Here is a 21004-nt window from a genome sequence, read left to right as displayed (position 1 = left end):
ATCCATTTCAGAATTTTAAGAACCATTAACTGAGAAGTCTAGAACTAGAGAATCAAAATGCAGTTATCAGCCTAGATGTAGAGGTTCAGGATAACAAAGAGCTTCAAATACATACTTGAGATCTGGGGTTTTTTCTTAGTAAGTATCTTAAATATAAACAGCTGTCTGAATTAATATCAATCTATCTTTAGTCAGCTCAGCATTGAAAAATTACAGTACACAAATAATTAAATAATTTTAAACATAAATAAATAGAAATATAAAACTCTCCTCCCATATTTGCCTAACAACCCTTGTGCCTTCAATAAATTAACAAACCATGCAAAGAATGATTCTGCAAATTAATCTTTTAAAGCAAAAAAACCAAACAAAACCATTACATCTTTGACTTGTTTTATTTTATTAGGAGAACAGCTAACTCAGAGTTAACAATGCTGAACACTCTGTTCCTCATGCAAGAAGTATATTTAATTTTAATCACTTTCTAACTACCTCTACTCAGAGACAGTGTGGGATTTTTGTATTTGCAGGGAAGAGCATTTATTAACTCAATCCTTCTCTCCAGTGTGGCACAATCAGAATGTTCTGAACAGCTGGTTAGGAAGATAGCCAAGATGCAAGAAAGATGTCTGAGCCTCCTTTTCAAGGGCAGCCAACTCTTGTACTGTAGGTGCCAGAATATCCACATGGCCTTTATACAGTCCACCTGCCAAAAGAGACACAATCTAAATTATGTGTTCAAAGCCATTTTCCAGCAGAACTAACAATGTCCAACCACAGTCATTCAGAAAGTTAATTACTTTGTTTTAAAAAAAGCACAAACAAACCAAAACAGGTATACACATACTATTGCGACTTACAACCCATAGGCTGTATGTAACAAATGCAGAAGATAGCAAAGAGCTTGCAGCTTTTTATAATCCATTTATTTATAATCTGTTATTTTTTTTATTTATAGTCCATTATTCTGTAATTACACAAGAGACAACCAGGAAACTGAGCACTGCATAGCAAGGGAACTTGAGAGTAGCTCATTCTTACCACCCAGAGCTCTTTTCTGCCCATATGTAACTTTTCCATCAAAATCATCCACTGGTACTTTTATGTCTGGTTCAACTTGGGCAATAGTGCAGTTTAAGTGTTCTTCAATCTCCCCCAGCAACTACGAGGAAAAAAAAAAACAAGTCTTTAAGTACTCTTATGGTCCAAGAATAGTCAAACTAGTGTTCTGAACAGTCACATTTGAGAAGTTTGAACAGGAATGGTACACAAAACAATTTGGTCACAGATACAGAAGACTAACACATTTTTATTAGCTCAGACTATACAAGTTCATCTCCAATTTCAGTATCATTTTACCCTACCCAGAAGTCTTTATTTCATACACTGCACTACTTGTATGAATGAGGCTACTTTATAACAGAGCTCACAGTCCAATCTTATTTTAGCACAGATGAGGTGTATTTGCCCTTCTTTATTAGAGAAAGAAGGGAAGTATTGCTTTTTAACATGCATTCATAGCTGGCATACAAATCCCAAAGAAAATCTACTTAAGTGGCAAACTGTTTCCAGGTTAGAGAAACAATAGTTTTACGTGACAGTTTTGCAACAAACCATCTAAACAAAGTGTGTAACTAACACCCTCTAAATCTTAACAGACTTTGATTAGGAAGACTCCAACAACATTGGCTGGGAACATGAAAATAAACTTTTATAATTAAACAACTTACAGAACATATAACTTGAAAAGTTTTCTAATTTCTTTAAATGGAATCAAAGGTTATAAACACCTTTGTTTACATACAAATCTAAGACTAGATTTGTACTTCAACTACACAGATGAAACAAGAACTTTATTCCTGAATCTTTTAGAGGAATTGGGGAACATTTAAGCAAAATGCTTACCTGCATCTCATTGTACCATATAGTACAACCTCCTTCTTCCTTCAGTCTAGTGTTATAACACCCTTTTCCACGACTACTGCATACATGATACCAAACCTAGAATTAATGCAAAACCACCTCTAAACTTCATGAAATAAGAGTTCAGAACATTAATTTCGACTAATTATAGCATGAAAAAGAATTCAGGAATCTATTTAAGTTTTCCTTAATTAAGCAGGGACAAAAAAAAAGCATTTTTCAATGCAGGATAAGAAGGTCAGATAGGAGCTGGGGACAGAACCTCAGTAAATAATGTCTGTTCATATTTGCTTTGGAGTATAATTACCTTTTCTTTTTCTTTTGCCACAAGGGAGATTGCCAAACCCATCCTGAAATGTTAGAAGACAAGGGAAGGAGAAATGTATTTCAGTAACTCTTGCCAACTTGTGAAACAACAACAATAAAAAATATCAAGAACACTGGGTGGCTGCTCTGAACACACACATACCTCTCAGCTCTGCCGACTCTCCCAATTCGATGAACATAGTTCTGTTTTTCATCAGGGAGCGTCACATTGATAACTGAGAACGTGAGATTTTTTTTTTAATGTATGAGCTAAGGTCAGACACCTAAAATATTATTTTGATTGCTGCAATTCCTCTCCTTAATCTATGTACATACTTTATAGTCTATTACAACAGTTACAGGTATAACCGCAAACAGTTACAGGTGTAACCTGTAACCACAATAAAAGCTCTCACTCTCAAACTGCTTTCTCCCTGATTACTTTTTGGCAAGAATGGAAAACCAAATTAACAATTTTCAAAAATGCAGAACATCAAGTATTTGAGAACTTATGGTGAACAACCAAACTAAATATTGCCTAGTTTAAGCCTTTAACATCTACATCTCTTAAAATTATGCTATAGGTCATATATTTATTTTAACTACTGGACAGGACTGCCAATATGTTGAAGCTCCAGTGCAATTCAACAGGTTAAGTTTAAAAAATTATGTCTTACCATATGGAACACCATGAATATCAATTCCTCTAGCAGCAACATCTGTGCAGATCAAGAAACGGACATCTCCCCTCTGCAAAAACAGAGCTTTAATGAAGTGTTGTGCTAAATTCAAGCAATGTCAAATCATAGTCCTTTGCACTTACTTCACCTTGAAGTGTCTCTGTACATTTAGGAACACTTCAAATAAAGCACAAATAGCTTGGTGAATTACATCCTTGTTTCTTTCCCCAGCATCGTAAGGCAAGCAAAAGATCAACAAATGGCTTAATCAAAACTAAACTGTAATATTTTAACTTTTTTAAGTAACCAAGTACTGAAGACTTGAAAAAACAATGTAATTACTATAGAGTTTACAGTTAGGTTTTTATTTCTAAGTAAGCCTACTATCTTCTGGATTCAAACTCACAAAGGTCATACTGATTACCAGTACAGACTTCCACCTACAAAAAACGTGCCTCACAATTTCACGAAGTGGGACATAGAACATTTGAGTGCAATTTAATTTAAATGGAGAACTAAGAACACAAATTAACATATTAATTCAGATATTGGGAGGTGAGGAAAAAGCCTTCAATAATCTGCTGCATCACCTTAAATCTTTCCAGGTTTTGCTTTCTTTCTTGAGGTTTTCTATCACCATGCAGACAGACACATGAGAATTGATGTCCCTTCCTATCAGGGCCTGAAAGAATTTATATAAATTAATAACATCACATACAAGCTATGACACAGAACCATACAGAACTGGAAAAAAATTTCAGGCATTGGGGCGGAAAAAATATGCAAGACAAGTAGTTAAACACTCTTTCTCCCTCCTCCCAAGAGTACATATCTGTGCAGGCATTTTTCCTTCCTTCCTGCTCTAAATTTCCCCATTTCTACAAATGTTCATCTTCACCTTTCTCCTCATACATCCCCTCCACTGTTCCTTTGTTTTCTTTCACATTTCTCCTTCTATGTCTTCTTAGGTGTGAACATCTCTTCCTATGTCTCTTGCCTTTATCAACTATCAATTTTACTACTATGTTTCAGCAGAGGCTCCATGTATTTTCTTAGTGGTTCAAATTTTGGTGCATGATGGTCCATCCATTCCAGAACTATCTGGAACAGGCACAAGACTGTCCATTGCTTTCTTTCACAAAGGGCACCCCTACAGCTGCCTGCTACAAAACTCTGAATTTTATGCCCACTCAGTACATAAAAAAACTGAAGCACAATTTTATTTGTCACCCAGGACTGGTGACCTCTATCATACAAATTTGGTGTTGAAAAAACACAGAAGTGAGAAGAGTGAACTGAGTAATGTTGACATGAAAATATTACCTCCACCCTGTTGGATGAAGTATTGCTCCATATTATCACAATCTATTTTAGTCCTGCAGAAGATAATGGCTTGATCCATCTTGTGTTCTTTGATTGCCCGAACAGTATATTCTCCTTTTAGAATTTTAATAGCTTCCGACCACATTTCTAAATGAAAATAAAGAAGTTATTTCACTCAAATAGTTTAAAAACATGAAGAACCTTTGAACTGCATACTTTTGAAGTTCTCTAACCTTCAAGTAGACAGTTAAACTTTTTTTATTAGAGCAAGTAAGCTAAGTCTTCAGTTTCTATCTCTCCCCTCCATGCTCCCGTGCTCCAAGGTGATACAATACAGGAAGAATAAAAGCACTCAGAACTTGCAGGTTTCTTATACACACCAACAAACACTTGTCTACAAAGCTACAAAATAAATATTCAAGTCTCTTTCCCACTTCCCAATTACAGAAACACATTTCTCTTCAGGACTATGAGAATGTAGAAATAAGATTTTGGAGGAACATTACTCAAGGCCATTATCTACTACAATTTACCTTTAATTCAAAACATGTACAAAAATGTCACTATTTCTTAGTGCTGCTCATTACCTGGAGTGTTAGCGCCAGGTCGTGTATTGTCTTTTGCATGTACTTCATCAGTCTAGGAAAAACAAAGAAGCCCCCCAAGTCAGTAGCCCACTCTTTACAGAGAAATACTTAACTCTATTAACTTGTAATTAGGAAGTTTAGAAGCAATCTTTGCATTTTGTTCTCCCATCAGCCATGTTTACCTACCTTTAGCTAAAGGAAAGTCTTGTATTTAAGCATACAAAACTTCTTCATAAGAAAGGGCAATAAAACTATTTATGTGGACACTGGAAGAAAACACCTTTGAACAAAGTGAAGAATTAAAACCACCCAAACAAACCTGAATTAAAAGATATTGTAAAATATGGTTAAATCACACAAATAGTAATTCTTTATATTTTCTCCAATGCTAGGCTGAATCAGATATAAACTTAAAATCCAAAAGACATAAACTCACACTAAGACTTAATGAAAAGGTACTAACATGTGACAGCGGTTCCAAAGACAAAGAGATTAAGAAAACCTATAGCTTTGTAACTGCATTAGAGCTGCCAAGAAAAAAATATGGTTCCAGGTTATTCAGAACTTGAATACTGAGAGCCTGAACAACCAACACCTTTTCACGTGAATAGGTGTCAGGTGAATGTAGAATCTGGAATCTCAAATGCAGTCTCATATGAAATCTATCCCTGTAAAAACTACTCATCTCACATGGGTTGGAGACAGAACTACCTTAGAAAATGATCCACCTTGGCAGGTTTATTCCCTCCTGACAAGTCAGAAAAGAGATACTAAGTACAGTTAGGCCACAGACCATTAGCTGTGAAAAGCACAATGCCATTGTTCTTTAGTGCAAATCAGACTGTTACTCTTATCAAGCTCTTCCTCAGTCGCTTTTGTAACACTGAGCTGTTGAGAAACAGTGTTATGCCATCACTGATATGACTATCATGGAACAAACCATTTCAGATTAAGCTATTTCAACAGCCAGCAAAGATCCTTCAATATTAGGTCCCTTTCTGAAGGTTAAATAAGTAAACATGAATAAATAACCTCAATTTTCACTTACTCTGATATGATTCTTGCCGAGCCTTTCCCAGAGTTTATCAGCTTTTGGATTTACAGGCACAACTACATGGTGTACAGTTTCAGGGACAGAATCTTCTCCTTTCAAATCAACCCAGGTGGGAAAATGCATGATTTTTTCGGATAGTTTTTTCACATCAAAAGAATGCAGCGTTGCAGAGCACACAATCACCTGCGAATAGGAGAGTCATATGGATACTACTGAAGATAAGATTCTCACAGTCCAAAAAGGTAGGAGTAGAACTGGATGAATGTTATGTAGTTGAATAGCATAATGTAGCAAAACAGCAAGTATCTGGATTTCCTCATCACAGGAACCACTCAGCTGGCAGAGTCAAGACACAAAATAAGTTGCTTAACTATTCTGTTGCAGAGACCCAAAAAATTAGTAGGAAGAATGCAAAATTATTGAAAGCTGATGAACCAAGATTATTAATACGTTAGAAATCATGAAGTACGTGTTCAGTCACATTTGCTATATTTATATATAAATAATTCAAATTAAATTGAAAACTGCTGAACACTAGGCTTCAACATCTAGAATGCTAGAAATATTTTCACAGGCAATTACTGAACTCACTGAACACGTGTTCATTTTGGACAAGAGCTTTTGAAAACTCCAAAGAAGCATGCTCTATGCCAAATAATAGTCAACAACTGAAAGCACAGCATACCACACACCCCCAAAAATATTTAAGCAAACAAAACAAACAAAAAAACACCCACAACAAAAAAAAACCCCAAACCACAAACATTTTATACCTGAAGTCTCTTTCCATCTGAGGTTATTTGAGGAATTTGACTGTGGATCCTGTTTATGAAATCTGAATAACCTTGGAGGAGAAGGCCATCCTGAGTGGGGATGAAATAGAAGAGATGAAGCTGCAAATCTTCTCTCTCATTTCTCAGTCTTTACACTTGAGTTAGATAAGCAATACACGCCTAATCTCAGAAGTTCTTGCTATTAATTAGCTGGACAGGTCAATGCATGGCAGAGATATTCTTACTAAGGAGAAAAAAACCCACATATTTTTGGGTGGAGCACTTACATTATAGCTGCTGAGAAGCTCAGCAGCTACTCCTAGCTAACACCCCAAGGCATTTGATCTTTATGAATATTCAGATGTACTACAACAGATCAGAGAGATGCCCTTATTTCATAGCGTATCGAATACAACATGCATTGGTTTCAAGACCTGCTGGGTTAACTAACACTTATATTTTGTCTTTGTCTTTCAAGCTCCCTGCAGTGGCAGGGATAGACTTCAGTACTTTGTAAATATAATTTGAAATACAGTTTTCTATCAGAAAAATTCCAAAGAGATTTAACAGAGAGGCTATGAGGGTGGGGGGGGGGAAAAGTAGGTTACTATAGTGGCAAACGATGAGAGGATAAAGGTGGAACAGTCTCTAGGTATCTACTGTTCCACTGAATTATCAAATACCATAGAACAATCATGTTTCACTTTATTGCAAATATCATAGTGCATTTAAGTAGCACTTAGTTCTCTACATACAGCTTCATCCAGAACCAGGAATCTAACTTGAGATAAATTAATCTTCCCTGTTGAGACCAGGTCATCCAACCTTCCAGGAGTTCCAACAACAATATCCACCTATGAAGTACATAGAGAGTATGAATTGGTCCTGTAACTAACTAGAGGCATTAAAAGTTTTACCTAAGCTTAACATTATGAGACAATTATCAGTATACTCCTTTATCTTCTATTAATTATAACTTCATAAAATCCTTGAGTAATTTGAGTCAGAGGGATCTCTTGACATTATCTGGTCTCCACTCCCCAACTACACATGCATATCAAGGACAATTTTTAAGTTACTTTAGGTAGCTGCCTAATACAATTTCAGTACCCTTCTGGAAAGGGATCCTACAATCTTCTCTCTGGGCAACCTGCATTTTGGTTCTACAGTAATTTCATTAGCAGACTCTACCTTGGGGAGGAAGCCTTCCCTTATTTGGGAAGTGCTGTGCCCCTTTTTTTCTTCCCTGAACTCCAAGCTGTGTAATTTTGTTATCAAAAGCGAACAAACAGATTTGTTTTTAAACAGGGATAAATTTTCCTCACAGTGCAAGGATACAGAGTCCATCAACTATGGAAATAACTTCAAATTTTGCCAGACAGAAAGGTTCACAATTAAGAATTTAGCATTCATATGGAAGTCAAAAAACCTTCCAGTTCAAGTAGGCTGAACAGAAAATTTTTACTTTGGCAGCTAGAACAACTAGAAAATTTATCAGTAGTGATGTGCTTTCACTTCCAAAAGTGAGTCTTAAATAAAAAACACGGCCTTGTGACTCTGTTCTCTGTACAGTGTGATTGAATCAATTTTACATTCCATGCTGCTGAAACCAGACCACCTCCTTCTATGAAGGACCGGTTTGTAGTGTAGGTTCATCTTGATAACTGCAGACTATTTTTATTCACAAAAAGATGGGACAGAAGTTAATAGGAAAACTGTCTTGTTGGTTAAGGACAAATGGCAAACAATTACACCTTTTAAGATTTTCAGGAGTACTGAAGCTTCAACAGAACTTGATTAAGTAGTATAGGTACTTGTATCGACACGGAAGTAAAAGAACAACTGCTAGACTGGTGCAACGTGAGCTTGCTATTGACTACATTTTCTTTTTAACATGTTTATTATTCTTATTACATGAGTTACCACCATTAATATCCTCTAGCAACATCATAAATTACTTGGAACCCAAACTAATAAATCATATGAAAAAAATACAACTTACACCTTGTTCCAGTACAGAGAGTTGATCTCTTGCAGCAACTCCACCAATAATTAGCAGTTCCCTAAAATTACATCAATATATTCGACATTTACCCATTTGTTACATTCAGAAGGTAAACTAAATGTCTGTCTGAAAACTGATTCTTTTATTGACAACTGACAATTAACAGCACTGAACAGTAATTTTAAGAACAAAATAATAGAAAAAAATAATTTTGAAACTCATACTTTCATATGTAGTGTATGGTATTTCAATTCAAGTGAAAGCTTTGTTACCAAATTGTATTTGAATGTGATTACTTTATCACTGTTGTATTAAACAAATTAGTACCTTAACAAATTTATCTTACACAAAAATGTTTCTTAAAAATCTCAAAAATAATGTAACTTAGTGCAATAAAGTTTCCTGTGTTTAGAAAGTTAGAGATGCAAATAATGGCAAACTACATGAATCTTTCATTGTAGCTTACCCATTCCTATTGCTTACTCACAGCAATTCTAGTAAATGCACTCTTATAAACAGATTGCAGTTTAGAATTGGGAAATGGTGACGGTTTAGAAGCACAGTCAAAGCAGAGACAACTTGCTAAAACCAAAAGCAACTTATAGACAATTCACTGTCCAGAATTGCAACTCCATGATAATTTGTCTTGTAAGCACATTAATTAAAGACAGCAGACCCTGTATATAACTATCTGATGGAGATGAAAAACAAAGTGAGGGGGCAGAGGGAGATGGGGATATAGGAAAATGTTTAGGAAAGAAGGGCGGTAAGCAGATAATATTTTTAGTCAAGAAAAGCATGTGAAGTATCATACCAGTTATCATTGATAGTTAAAAAAAAAAAACCCTACCCACCATATTTGTTATAAAACAAAAAGGCAGTCCACTGATAAAACATACCAAAAACCTCCTAAGTGGTCTAAACTGTAGTTGCATAGTCAGAAGCTTGGTTGGTATCAGGTTATTACTGATATTATTATTATCAGCAGCACTGCAGATTATGGTTCACTTAGCTACAAAGTGGAACCCACCCCCTCATCTCTCCATGAAGTTAAAACCATGGAAAATACCATATATGCAACTAACAAATTTACTATTACCTTAATTTGGGATTATCAACATATTTTTTGAACTGCTTCACATTGTTCAAAGTTTGTTCTGCCAGCTCTCTTGATGGTTCTACAATCAATGCTTTTGGAGCATTTGGAAGGTTCTGTGCTTGAACCACTTGCGCATTTCCTAAGTGGAAAAAAAATCACCATTAAGACAAACTACATACCTATTCTGTAATTTTTTACTGGAAACAGATCTGGATTTTCAATTAGTAATAAAACTTAATAATTTTAAATGCTCCATTGAAAGGTGATCTGATTGCTCTCTCAATTATGAGTAACTTCAGAATAATGATCAGAACTTACAAGTGGGTGTACTGGCCATGCAGGATAACCCATTCCGTTGCGGACCATAAAGACCCACACATATTTGAATGATAACACTGTTTTATGACAAAAACTTAGCTGGACTTCTTTTATCTGATGTACTTCTAAATTCAAAATATTAAAGACTCTTAGTGGTTTAAGAGTAAGAAAATCTGGTATACTTTTAAAAAAGCATTTCTTCATTACTGCTGTATTTAAGATCCTTCTGATTGAAATTAAAGGGATCCAAAGATGCTCTGTAACACAACCTGAATATAAAAATAAAAGAAGTTTGTAAAAATCTAACCTACCTGAGTGTTGTGATTTTACAACACTACCCTCAGGAGCCTTGCAAAGGCCAACATAGCCATCTTTTGGTGGATACTTGAAATCTTCTTCACCAAAATTGAATTTCAATTCAGCATTCTAGGTTTCAACAAAGTTGTGTCATACACACCGATTCAAGAGACCACATCAAATGAGAAACAACTCAATAATGAAAAAAACAAATCGACAAGGAAATAGGGAAGGTCTTTTCTTCTCCCATCTTATACATTCCTCTTCCCCAAGTTGCTGGAACTCACAAAAACCCCAACCAAACATACAGAAAAAAGCCAACAAGAAAACCAAGTATTTTTTTCTGAAGTTGTACATTTCTCTAACCACTGAAAGGTGCTAAAATCTTTACTGCTTGAGAGATAGACTCAAGAAGACTAACTTAGAAAGACGTAGTACTACATTACAGTAGAGTTCGGAACAAATGAAACAGGCTATCTGACTTTCAAGCTATTTGCTTGTATCAGTCAAATGGCAGTATACCAAAGCTTAATACACACAACATAGCACTGTTATTACAAATTATCTATACATACTATTCTACCTATAAATTCAAGATTAAAATTTGAATTTGAACATTTAGCTTAAATGGTACTCAAAGCTAACACACACACACGTTATTTCTTCAGTAGTGAATACTGACAAACCAAAGAAAACTGACTTCAACATGCACAACTGCAGTAACTGTAAGTGGCTATGCAAATTTTATACTTAAGTAGCTCAGTAACAAACCCAGAAAAATTATAATAATCTTGAACATCTGTAATATTCCTGTTACCTTCAGTACACAAGCTGCAAAAAGTGCTTGGTTCCTTATATGTGGTGGGATTTCAAATGCAAGGCCAAGGTCCTTCCCTGAAAGTAGGGTTGGTTCAGTCAGACTCTGCAAGTGTGTGCATTCCTCTCCCTCCCTCCCCAGTGGTGAAAGCATCCAAATAAAATTCCAGAGAAAGAATAAAACCTACCATTTTTGGAAAATTTTATTTGTCCTTTTTCTGTGTCTAGATAACAGCCAATTGTATCATGCATAGTGAATTCCTGCCAAAAAAAAAAAAAAAAGTTTGTGAAGCTAAGACATTTTCAATGCATTAAGACGACTTAGTGCTTATATTCTGTCAGCTTTTAGTTTTTTCACCTCTCCCTAATAAATGCTCATTCTTGAGAGAAGTCAAGCAAGTTCAATTCCTTTCAATCAGACCGTTGTAAATCGAACTCATATTTCTATTTGATTACAAGTCTTCAGTAAACTGCCCAATTGATCTTAGATATTTAAACATTTATTACCACTTTAAATTTACTTTGAAAACCAAACACAATGACAGTGATACATTTAAGTCATTTACCTGGAAGTATTCTGCATTATGGAAAAGCACATTAGTCATGTATTTATTAGCCAACATAAATCTAAGCTTAGAACACCAAACATGGCATCAGAAAACTGTATTTTAACTATAACAAAAGACTAACTCTTGAAGATGATGCTATATGCATGTTATGTATACTTAAGTGCTTTATTTAAGTGTCTTGAGATCTGCTAATTTTAAAGGTATTCAGTAACATTTATATATTATAAAGTGCTTTTAATCAACAGCTCAAGAGTCACTATTAAACAAGTTACAGTAGTCATAAAAGTTGCAGGTTTTATGACACTGAGTTATTATTAGCACAAAAAGACTCGACTTTCTGCTTTAATACTAATTTATCTATGTTTAAATACCTCAATTCCACTGCTACACTACACAAAAACCATTACAGATATTCCCAGCAGACATTTCAGAAGTGTACATTAAGGTAATGGCAAGCCCAACTCAATAGCCAGAAGTAGTGCACTCTAACTATGTCTTAGTAGCAATCAATAATGCATTTTGACAGATTACAGAGTTGTGAAATTACTTCTATTTTAACTTCTATTAAACAGAATATGATGCCCTCACTTGCATGTTCCCAGTGTATACAGATGGGTTGATTTATTCAAGCTAAAACTGAAGTAAGTCAAGAGAAATCTCAAGAGGTCAATTAACTTTTAACCTGTAACACGCAGCAAAATTTTAATTTCTAAATAAGAGTCGATATAATTACAGTATAACCACTATCATGTCTCAAGCTTATAACTACTTTTGTTGAATCTTTTAGTAAGTTTTTATGCAAAAATGCTTCAATATTCCATTGGCCTTTTGCCCAGTGAGCCTCCCTTAACAGTGAGCACTATTTCAAAAGACAGTTGATTTTAACAGCACAAAACTAACATGCAAAACTTTTAATAATATTTCTACCAAATGCAATGCAAGCTTACCTCACCATAGCTGTCAAATTGCTTGTTGTGAGATTTCTTACCAGTGCCACCAAATCCAAAGCCAAATTTATCAGTGCCTGAAGAAAAGACAATAGACTTTTATCTTTTGGTTGACAGGTTATGCTTTTTCCTTTTGGTATTAGCAACTAAAATTTCCAACACTATCACATAAACAAATAATACACAGTGCTAACTACAGATTTCTGACCTGGATGTACACCAAGCTAGTACTTTTGCAGCAGTACATCAGTACATTTATTGATTTTACTAGTTTCCAGTCATCTTCATAAAAAAAAAAAAAAAAAAAAAAAAAAAAGACCTAAAAGGCAGAAAGTCACAGAAGACAATAAAACGCTGCCACTACTAAAAATTTCCCCTTACAGGAAGTAAAATACTTATACAAAACATTTTCAACTCTCCAATACTGGGATCCTTCCCGAGGAGTCCATTCTCTGCAACACTAGAACAGAACTCCACCCATTCCATGTCAATATAAAAACTAGCTACAGGTTCTTCAGGAAGAAAACTCACCCAGATCTAGTGAAGCCTGCATAGTTGACCAACCAACTCTGCACAAGCCTTGGTCATGACAGGAAACTTCATAGTAGTATTTCCCTTTAAAAGAAAAAGAAAGGATCTAATACAATACCCAAATTCATTAAGGTGGTTCAGTCCTGCTACTTCCAAGACCATACAAATCTAACATCCCAGTCCTACTAAAAGTGTCTTAAAATCCCCTACACTGTGTTTGTGCGAAAAGGTTGTGTGTATACCTGTGTATGGAATGAAGAGCAGGAAAAAGAGACAAAGTACACACAGAGGTAGTGTGTGAAAGGCTCCAAAGGAGTGACAAGCAAGAGAGAAGTGGTCCTACTGAATGCATGGGAACTGATAAACTCAAGACACAAGGTTCTGCAGAATCAGTACCAGACCACCAGCATGCCCCAGTGTCAACAACTGCTTGTGCCACTTGAAGAACATTCAGCTGGCTGTTATGCACACACAGACTACAGAATTATCTGCACACAGACTACAGAATTATCTGCACATGTTTAGGGTCTTTCTGAACACACATCCAGAACCACTGGAGTATCAGGATGACTCTCCTTCCGAGTCAAGTGTCATGGTTGGCCTCTCAACTATTGCTACAACCACAGAACCATGGAATTTTTGCACATCTGTGTGAAGTCTGTGAGGAAACAACTCAAAGTACTGTGTGCATAGCCATTACCCAAAAAAATGCATTCTGGTGAATATCAGTTATGATTCTGCCTCCTGCAACTCAGTCTCCTATTGATGCCTGAAGATTTTTAGCTTTCTATATATACTTCATGTGTTTGTAGCTTAGGAGACTGTTAAATGCCTAGGTATAACTTCTACCTTCTATCTTCTAGGTATAAATTCTTTTCCTGCTTTCTTTCCCACAGTTAACAAACTCTTTGATGCATTCTTAAAATTTTTTTTAGTTTTGCTTGTTAGTTTACCAAGGGCATTTTATTTTGTACCACATATCATAGACATAATAAAGGTAGAGTCAGAGGACCAGGGGGGAGAACTCCAGTAGGGCAGAACCCAGAGGGGGCAGGATTACCTAACCAACTGCTCCTCTAACTGGACAATACTGGCTGGATATTCTAACTGCCTGATCTTATAAAATTGTAGGAATCTAATTTGGGGTGTGGTTTTCATCATATTGTGCACCTGAAAGCTTTCCAGTAACAGTTTGCTTTTCTATTATCACTTTAAGGTTGTTTGGGAAAGTTTTGTTCTACTTTCAGGCATCACTATCAGGGAAAAGGAGAACAAAATAGAAGTATTTGTCATTTCTAAGTCTTAAACTACTAAATTTGGTCAGATGGATACAAAATGCAACAATCTACATTAACAATGGCTGACAAGCAGGCATTTCAGCTGAAACTTTTCTGGAAGAGTATTTAAAACACATCACTTTATATGTACCTTTAGTTACTCCTCTAGTTGCTCTGCATCCATGCCATTCTTTTATCTCTCTGCTTTGACAACATAAACCATCCGATCCAATTGCTGAAAATTACAAGATAGTTTTAGTTAAAGAAATTGCCTAACTGCTTTTAAAAGAAAACTTTATGCATTCTTTCCTCTAGTTTATTCTTTTTTACCAAGCAAAAGTTCTCAAGTGAACAGCAGGACAACTCACCAAAAGCTGATCCTCTGTCATAGGGGTTCATTTGCCATTTATTAAGCACTAAGTTTGAAAGACAATAACAGAAAAAAGCATTTAATCAATAAAGCAACCCTGAAAAACTCAAATTAGAAGTTCAGACTGCTTCTACAGTGTTTGGCTTAAGTTTCTGGGGAAATAGCTTTGTTCCAATGAAATTCATATAAGCTCAAATGAAGGCCTACAATCTGAAGGAGGGGCACAAATGCTTAATGCAAAGGTATTCTATGGAAGTTTAGATTATTCCATTCAGAACACAGATAAAGTTACTTAAAAATGCAACTGCAAACAATGAAGACTTTTACAAAAGGCAGTTTCACACAATCACAATCAAATTCAGACAGAAAATATCCAAAACTATATTAAGAACAACAAATTTGAAACGCATGATTTGCCATTTCTCTTCCAAGCTTACATTAAGGTATTTTTCAGGCTGTATGTTAAAATGTCATTACTAAGGAACTAAGACACATGCACATAGAATTTCTGACTTCATTTTTCATATGCCAAACAACATGCTGTAATAAAATCTATACATGATTAAAAAGAAAAAAAGACGTGCCATTTCAATTAGGTTTACAGAGTGTATTTGCATATTCATGTTACATTCTCTCAAGGATTTTATCTTTTTTTAAGTTGACTTTACTGTCACCAATGTAGCAGTAGTTATGACAACTTCTATAACATCTTCAGGGTGTTGTTTGTGCAAACACTGTTCTTTTACATAAAACCCAATCCTACCAGTACCACAGACTGGACATGGTTATTTGCTTTACAGTTCCAAGCTTAATTAAACGGATGCATAATAGACTCTCAAATACTGTGAGGATATTATGGTTACAACCCATTAGCTGAGTACCAGCCCTGTGCATTTCCTGCTCAATTCAACGTTTACTAGAACAAACAACATATCAATTATTCAATTCCAAACCTAGGCAGGTGCCAAAAGGAACACAACAGCTCTACTTAGTACAGCAGAACTGAAAGATCCTTTACTGTTATCCCAGTCATACAAAAATATGTTTGAGCCTAGAAGAGTTTTCTGCTCAAGCTCTCTTAAGAGGCCCAAACCAACTCCATGGTGTCATAGCTGGTCTCACTTAATCTTGCAACAGAAAAATATTTTTAACTCCTCCTTTTAAGGTGGGCACCACTACCACTTCACAGCTTGCAAGGCATTAACCTAGTATGTATTTCAGAAGAACACTGGAAGCAAGGTGTGGATCAGCCAGCCTCAAGCTGAAAACAAGAGCATTACTAAGAGTCTGCAGTCAAATGCAGACTGGTTCTTCCCATGATTCCACCAGTAAATTTTTATTCTCTGTTTAATAAAACACTGAATGATGATATTCTGCTTAGGTTATCCCAAACTATGGAAAAAATACTTATCTAACAGCAGGTTAACTTTACTTTTAAAAGTGACAAAATCAACACAAAGTTTTAAATTTAAGGGGTGCGACATATAAAAACTTACCTGCCCCTCCAGTTTTAATAGTGGCTTTTCCTTTCTTGCCTTCCATTTGGTCTTTCAGTGTTTCATAAACAATCTGGATAACTGGAATGCTGAAAGCCTAAAATGAAAAGTCACTTTATTTCCACAAGTTACACACTTATTTCCAGCCTTGTTTTCGGGGGCAATATCCACAGCCAGAAACACTGAAATACATTCCTACATATATGTTGATAAAGACTATTACCAATAATGCTTAAACACATATAAACATTCTCTCTGCATATATGAGACCACTTAAAGACTTTTACTTTCTCACCTCTTACCACTTAAAGACTTTTACTTTCTGCTAATATAAATTCGATTACTTACCCCAGTTTTTCCACTCCCGGTTTCAGCAGCCTATAGGAAGAAAAATACAAGCATTTAACCAAGACTGTAAAGACTGTTCTAGAATTCTGTTTTGATAAACTAAGTTTATTTTTTAGGAAGTATTATTTTGGTTTATGGAGTGAAGAACACAGAGATCCATAAAAGACATTATGAACAAGGCATACTAATCTGATACTTTCAAGGTTATTGATACTGCCCAAGCCAATGCTGCAGTATCAGCCATGTTCCACACAGAGCTGTGTCAGGTATTTACAGCCAAAAGGAGAGCAGATGAGATCAGACAGCCCTCATTCATGGGGCAGTGCCTGGCAAGAAGTCAAAAAATAAAGCCTAATACTCCCACATTTCATATGCAAGAACACCTGGAAACACACTAGGAACTCAAATAGGCTTTTACCTGGAGAATATACTTTCAGTTGAAGTAGGACAGGAGAGCTAGTCTAACTATGGACCCGTTTGGAAAGAACAAAATTCGCCACACAAACAACAATTAAAAGACACAGGATTTCTAAGAATAGGGCTATCCTTCCTACATACCATAAGCACATCACCACCTCCTAAGATCAACGGGATGGATTCTGCTTGGATATCTGTAGGGAGACTACAAGAGAGAACACATTAACACAAGGTAATGTTCTACAACAATAGAAAAAGAAATTTTTACTCATATAGAAATTCACAGAAACCATGGTCATCTGCAAGATAAAGCAGGTAACTGCTCTTCCTCCTGGCTTGCAGTGGATTCAGCTGCACCTTGGTAAGAGTGCTACATCTCACATCATCATGCTAAACTATAAAAAAACCTTTTTAACTATATATTCCTTGTCTTCCTTTCTTCAAATGAGTTTCTTTTTAAAGCCACTTATGCTGACCTCATTTACATGATTCCTGTTCAAAACTGGGAAAAAAAGTAAAGATAACCAAACTCAAACAGCATTTTCAGACAATCACACCTAATTAATATTCATACGAGAAGAACTACATACATTAAGTTTGTCCATACTGACAACTTTCTGAATGACAATTTAAAACAAATTCTGAAATAAAAACATGTTGGCCAAGCAAGTAACCAAACACAAGAATAACAAGTTTTTTAGAAGACTGACACACATGCACTAAGTTTGAAAAACACAATCATAGACCACAGTCTGGAAAACATGCACTAAACTAGCATCAGTTATGTGACAGTATTTCATCCAATAACCCCATGATACATATAAATAAACCAGGGGCACAGAGCCTTTTGTGAAACAAAAGAAGCGAAGCATAAGCAGTCATACTCTGCCTGTCCAAGTTTAAATGTTACCGCTGCAGTCACAGTTTATATTCCTCAGTCTTTCACACTACAGAGAAGCAATGACAGTTAAAGGAAAACACACATCCACTGAGCTTTAATGCGACAGCAGAGGTGCTTTAAGAAGCATGTCATACATTGCTGAAAAGCAAATTAGAGTTTGCCACACTCCTACTTACAGCCAGTCCATCTCCTCCACTGCTTGAGCTATCTCGGGCATAACACCCATTTCTGTAAGACAAGCAAAAAAGGATCAAGCAGTGTTATTAACCTCACATCGCCCAAAGATTGCCAAATATCAACATTTTCAGCTACAGACAGAACCACGGAACACCACTCTTTTTGGCAACAGCATGTGCAGCCTTCAGTCCAGCACCCACTGAGGGAAATGTTCTCTCTTACTCACAGGTAACTTTGAGAGTTGTCCCCACTCAGAGCAGAGTAAGTCAAGCATACACAGGGCAGGGGCAGGTACAGACATAGCAGCAAAGCAAACACACTGGGAACAGAGCACCATTTCAAGGGCAAGGTACTTATCTTTGCACCTTTAAGGAAACTGCCTATGCAGACAACAGGACAGACTTTGTTAATCACTAATACCTAACTTTCTCTATTGTTGAGGCGTAAACAGTAGGAAAAACCTATATCCTGTAATGACTCTAGTTCACCAAATCTTGCCTGACAATAAGAAGATAAGGCTTTGATTTTGATAAAGTTATTAATTACAGGCACTTTTAAAAGTTTTTTTTTTTCTTGGATACTCCTTCTGGCAAACTCATATCAAGGTCTTATGGTTGTACCTCAGACACAAGTTAAATATGGAGCAACATGCTTGTATGTTGATAAACAACAAATCCTCCGTATTTAAAAAGGAAGACAAAAGAAATCTGCAGCTATGCAAGAGGAAGGAGGAAAGCGGATGATAACCAACCCAAATGCTGGTAGCACACCATCAAAATAACAATTTATCTGTTGGTCATCTCTTTGGGTACAACAGGTTACTCTAAATCAATTCCTTCAACTATAAACATGCACCTCTCCAAGCAGAGGTTTCACACACTGGCCTCTGCACTGCCACATGCACATGCACACACACAGTCAGCTGGGCTGCTGCACAGATAAAAATTATTCTTCCACTTGCTATAATACAAATGCTGTAAGAAACGTGTTTTATTTGTAATGTGATTGCAGGAAGCTTTAATATTTTCAAGTGCTGGCCTCAAATCCTACAAAAGTAGACAATCCACACAAGTAACAAAATCAATAGCAATCAAAATCAATTCCTACTAATTCCAAGTTGGAAACAAATCCATACACACACAGTTTCAACTGTGAGTTCCAACTCACATAGTTTAATTCAATATAAAGTACAAGAATTTGACACCATGGCATTTTCCTCAACTACATCCAAATTAATCCTGCTGCATAGCATCCAAACTGATCTCTAGAACTCAGGAAGAAGCTTCAGCATTTTTCCCCCATGATAAGATGCAAAAAATTCAGTTAAAGGGAACAAATTAAAAACCCCATATACAGTAAAACTTTACAGAACTCTCATCTTGGCTGGCTGTCCATTTGTACAAATATCTGCATGGGGAAGGGGACACAAAGAGTGATGCTTCCTCCTTTAATAGTAAGCTTTTGGATTACAGTTTACTATTGTATACACGTATATAGTTTATACAATACATACATATATTTTGCTAAACTGTATCACCGAGCACAGCTTCTCTTATAAAAAGCCAGTGCTATACAGTTATGATAAACCTCCTGTTACTGAAGCCAGTTAGCATGAGGAACGAGCCTAACTTTTAAGCTGCCCCTTTTCTAGATCCACATATGCAATAAAAACTGCAAAACCGTTCCGATAACCGATTCTCACAGCCTACAGAAGCCCGAGGACACGGGAAAAGGCACCTACATCCCCCGCAGGCCTCGCAACCTCCAGCCTCATATATGGGCAGCCACACACTACCGCGGGCCAGGCTGGGAGGGCGGCCGAGGAGCTTCCCCCGGCGCCGCAGGGAGCCGGCGGGCAGAGGCGAGAGGTCCCCGCCGGGCCGAGAGGCCGCGGCCCCCGCGCCACGTACCCGAGAACGCCGCCATCTTCGCCCGGGAGCGCCGCGAACAGCGCAGGGCGCAGGCGCGCGGCCCGGCCGCCGCTTTATGGGGCCGGGTGGGCGCAGGAGCCGCCGCGCCGCGCGTTCCGCCCCGGCCCGTGCGCGCCCCCCGGGTAGTGCTGGCCCCAGGCCCCTCAGAGACTGAACCGCAGCGCGGTACGCGTCAGACGTACGCTAGCAGGCACACGTTATTCTCCAGCTTTTGCAGAAGCTTCCCCAAATTCTGCACCATCTTGTTCTAGACTAACTTCTAGTGACATTAAACACAAGAACCTTTGGGGTTTTGTAAAAAAACAAAATGAGTTTGCAAGTGCAGAAATGAAGCTTCTACAGTTACATCAGAAGCCAATGGTTCATTTGTCTGCGAAGTGGAAGGCACAGCATAAACTATTGCCTACTGCTTTCCACTGTGAAACACAGCTTCAATCTTTCTGAAGGCAGCATGGGATAGAGACATATCTGGTTCAAAGGCCAAAAAAAAACCCAAAACAAGCATCTCTGACAATGTAGTTCTCGAGTACTGTGTTGCAATTTGAATACTTGTTTTGTTCCAGTGGTTTGTTTCAAGATTTTTTTTTAAAGTTGCCGAGCCCTACTAGCTGTTAACTTATACTGTAGAAACTGGTGTCATGCAGAGAAAAATACAGCAGGGTATTTTATACCCTTCATACCAGGCTGTTTGCATTGCAATGGTTTCTCATGTATTAATAATTCCTGTGGGAGTATCTTCCTTTGATGTGCCTCTTTTCTTTCACTATTATTTGCTATATCTGTCAATCATGAGTTTGCTTGCTTTCAGGTAAATGACAAAACTAGTGACTTTTAAAAGGCACAGATATGAATAATGTAC

General features: G+C 36.8%; 1 protein-coding gene across 1 annotated transcript; it reads right to left on the bottom strand.

Moving 5' to 3' along the window:
* Positions 1–376: 376 nt before the first annotated feature.
* DDX1 (DEAD-box helicase 1) lies at positions 377–20205 on the bottom strand. Its single transcript, XM_053973271.1, has 26 exons — positions 20125–20205; positions 18214–18265; positions 17278–17341; positions 16720–16749; positions 16372–16468; positions 14874–14921; positions 14657–14740; positions 13229–13312; positions 12698–12774; positions 11370–11442; positions 11183–11259; positions 10380–10494; positions 9751–9889; positions 8649–8709; positions 7402–7500; positions 6647–6736; positions 5868–6056; positions 4820–4871; positions 4233–4379; positions 3500–3591; positions 2907–2979; positions 2393–2465; positions 2231–2273; positions 1906–2001; positions 1042–1162; positions 377–706 (listed from the first exon to the last, which is right to left on the bottom strand). The coding sequence occupies exons 1-26, from the start codon at positions 20138–20140 to the stop codon at positions 576–578; spliced, it is 2223 nt and encodes a 740-aa protein (XP_053829246.1). The 5' UTR covers positions 20141–20205; the 3' UTR covers positions 377–575.
* Between the last annotated feature and the right edge of the window lie 799 nt (positions 20206–21004).

Source organism: Vidua macroura, chromosome 3 (assembly GCF_024509145.1).
Source record: "Vidua macroura isolate BioBank_ID:100142 chromosome 3, ASM2450914v1, whole genome shotgun sequence".
NCBI lineage: Eukaryota > Metazoa > Chordata > Aves > Passeriformes > Viduidae > Vidua > Vidua macroura.
Note: the sequence above shows the minus strand (reverse complement) of the source record. Positions and strands in the feature narration are given on the sequence as shown.

Excerpts from the sequence above, each read along its gene's own strand:
- DDX1 (XM_053973271.1), bottom strand. Across the intron at positions 4,380-4,819 it reads ACCTGGCGCTAACACTCCAG|AAATGTGGTCGGAAGCTATT; the intron begins GTAATGAGCAGC and ends ATTTTCATTTAG. Across the intron at positions 2,002-2,230 it reads TGGCAAAAGAAAAAGAAAAG|GTTTGGTATCATGTATGCAG; the intron begins GTAATTATACTC and ends CATTAATTCTAG.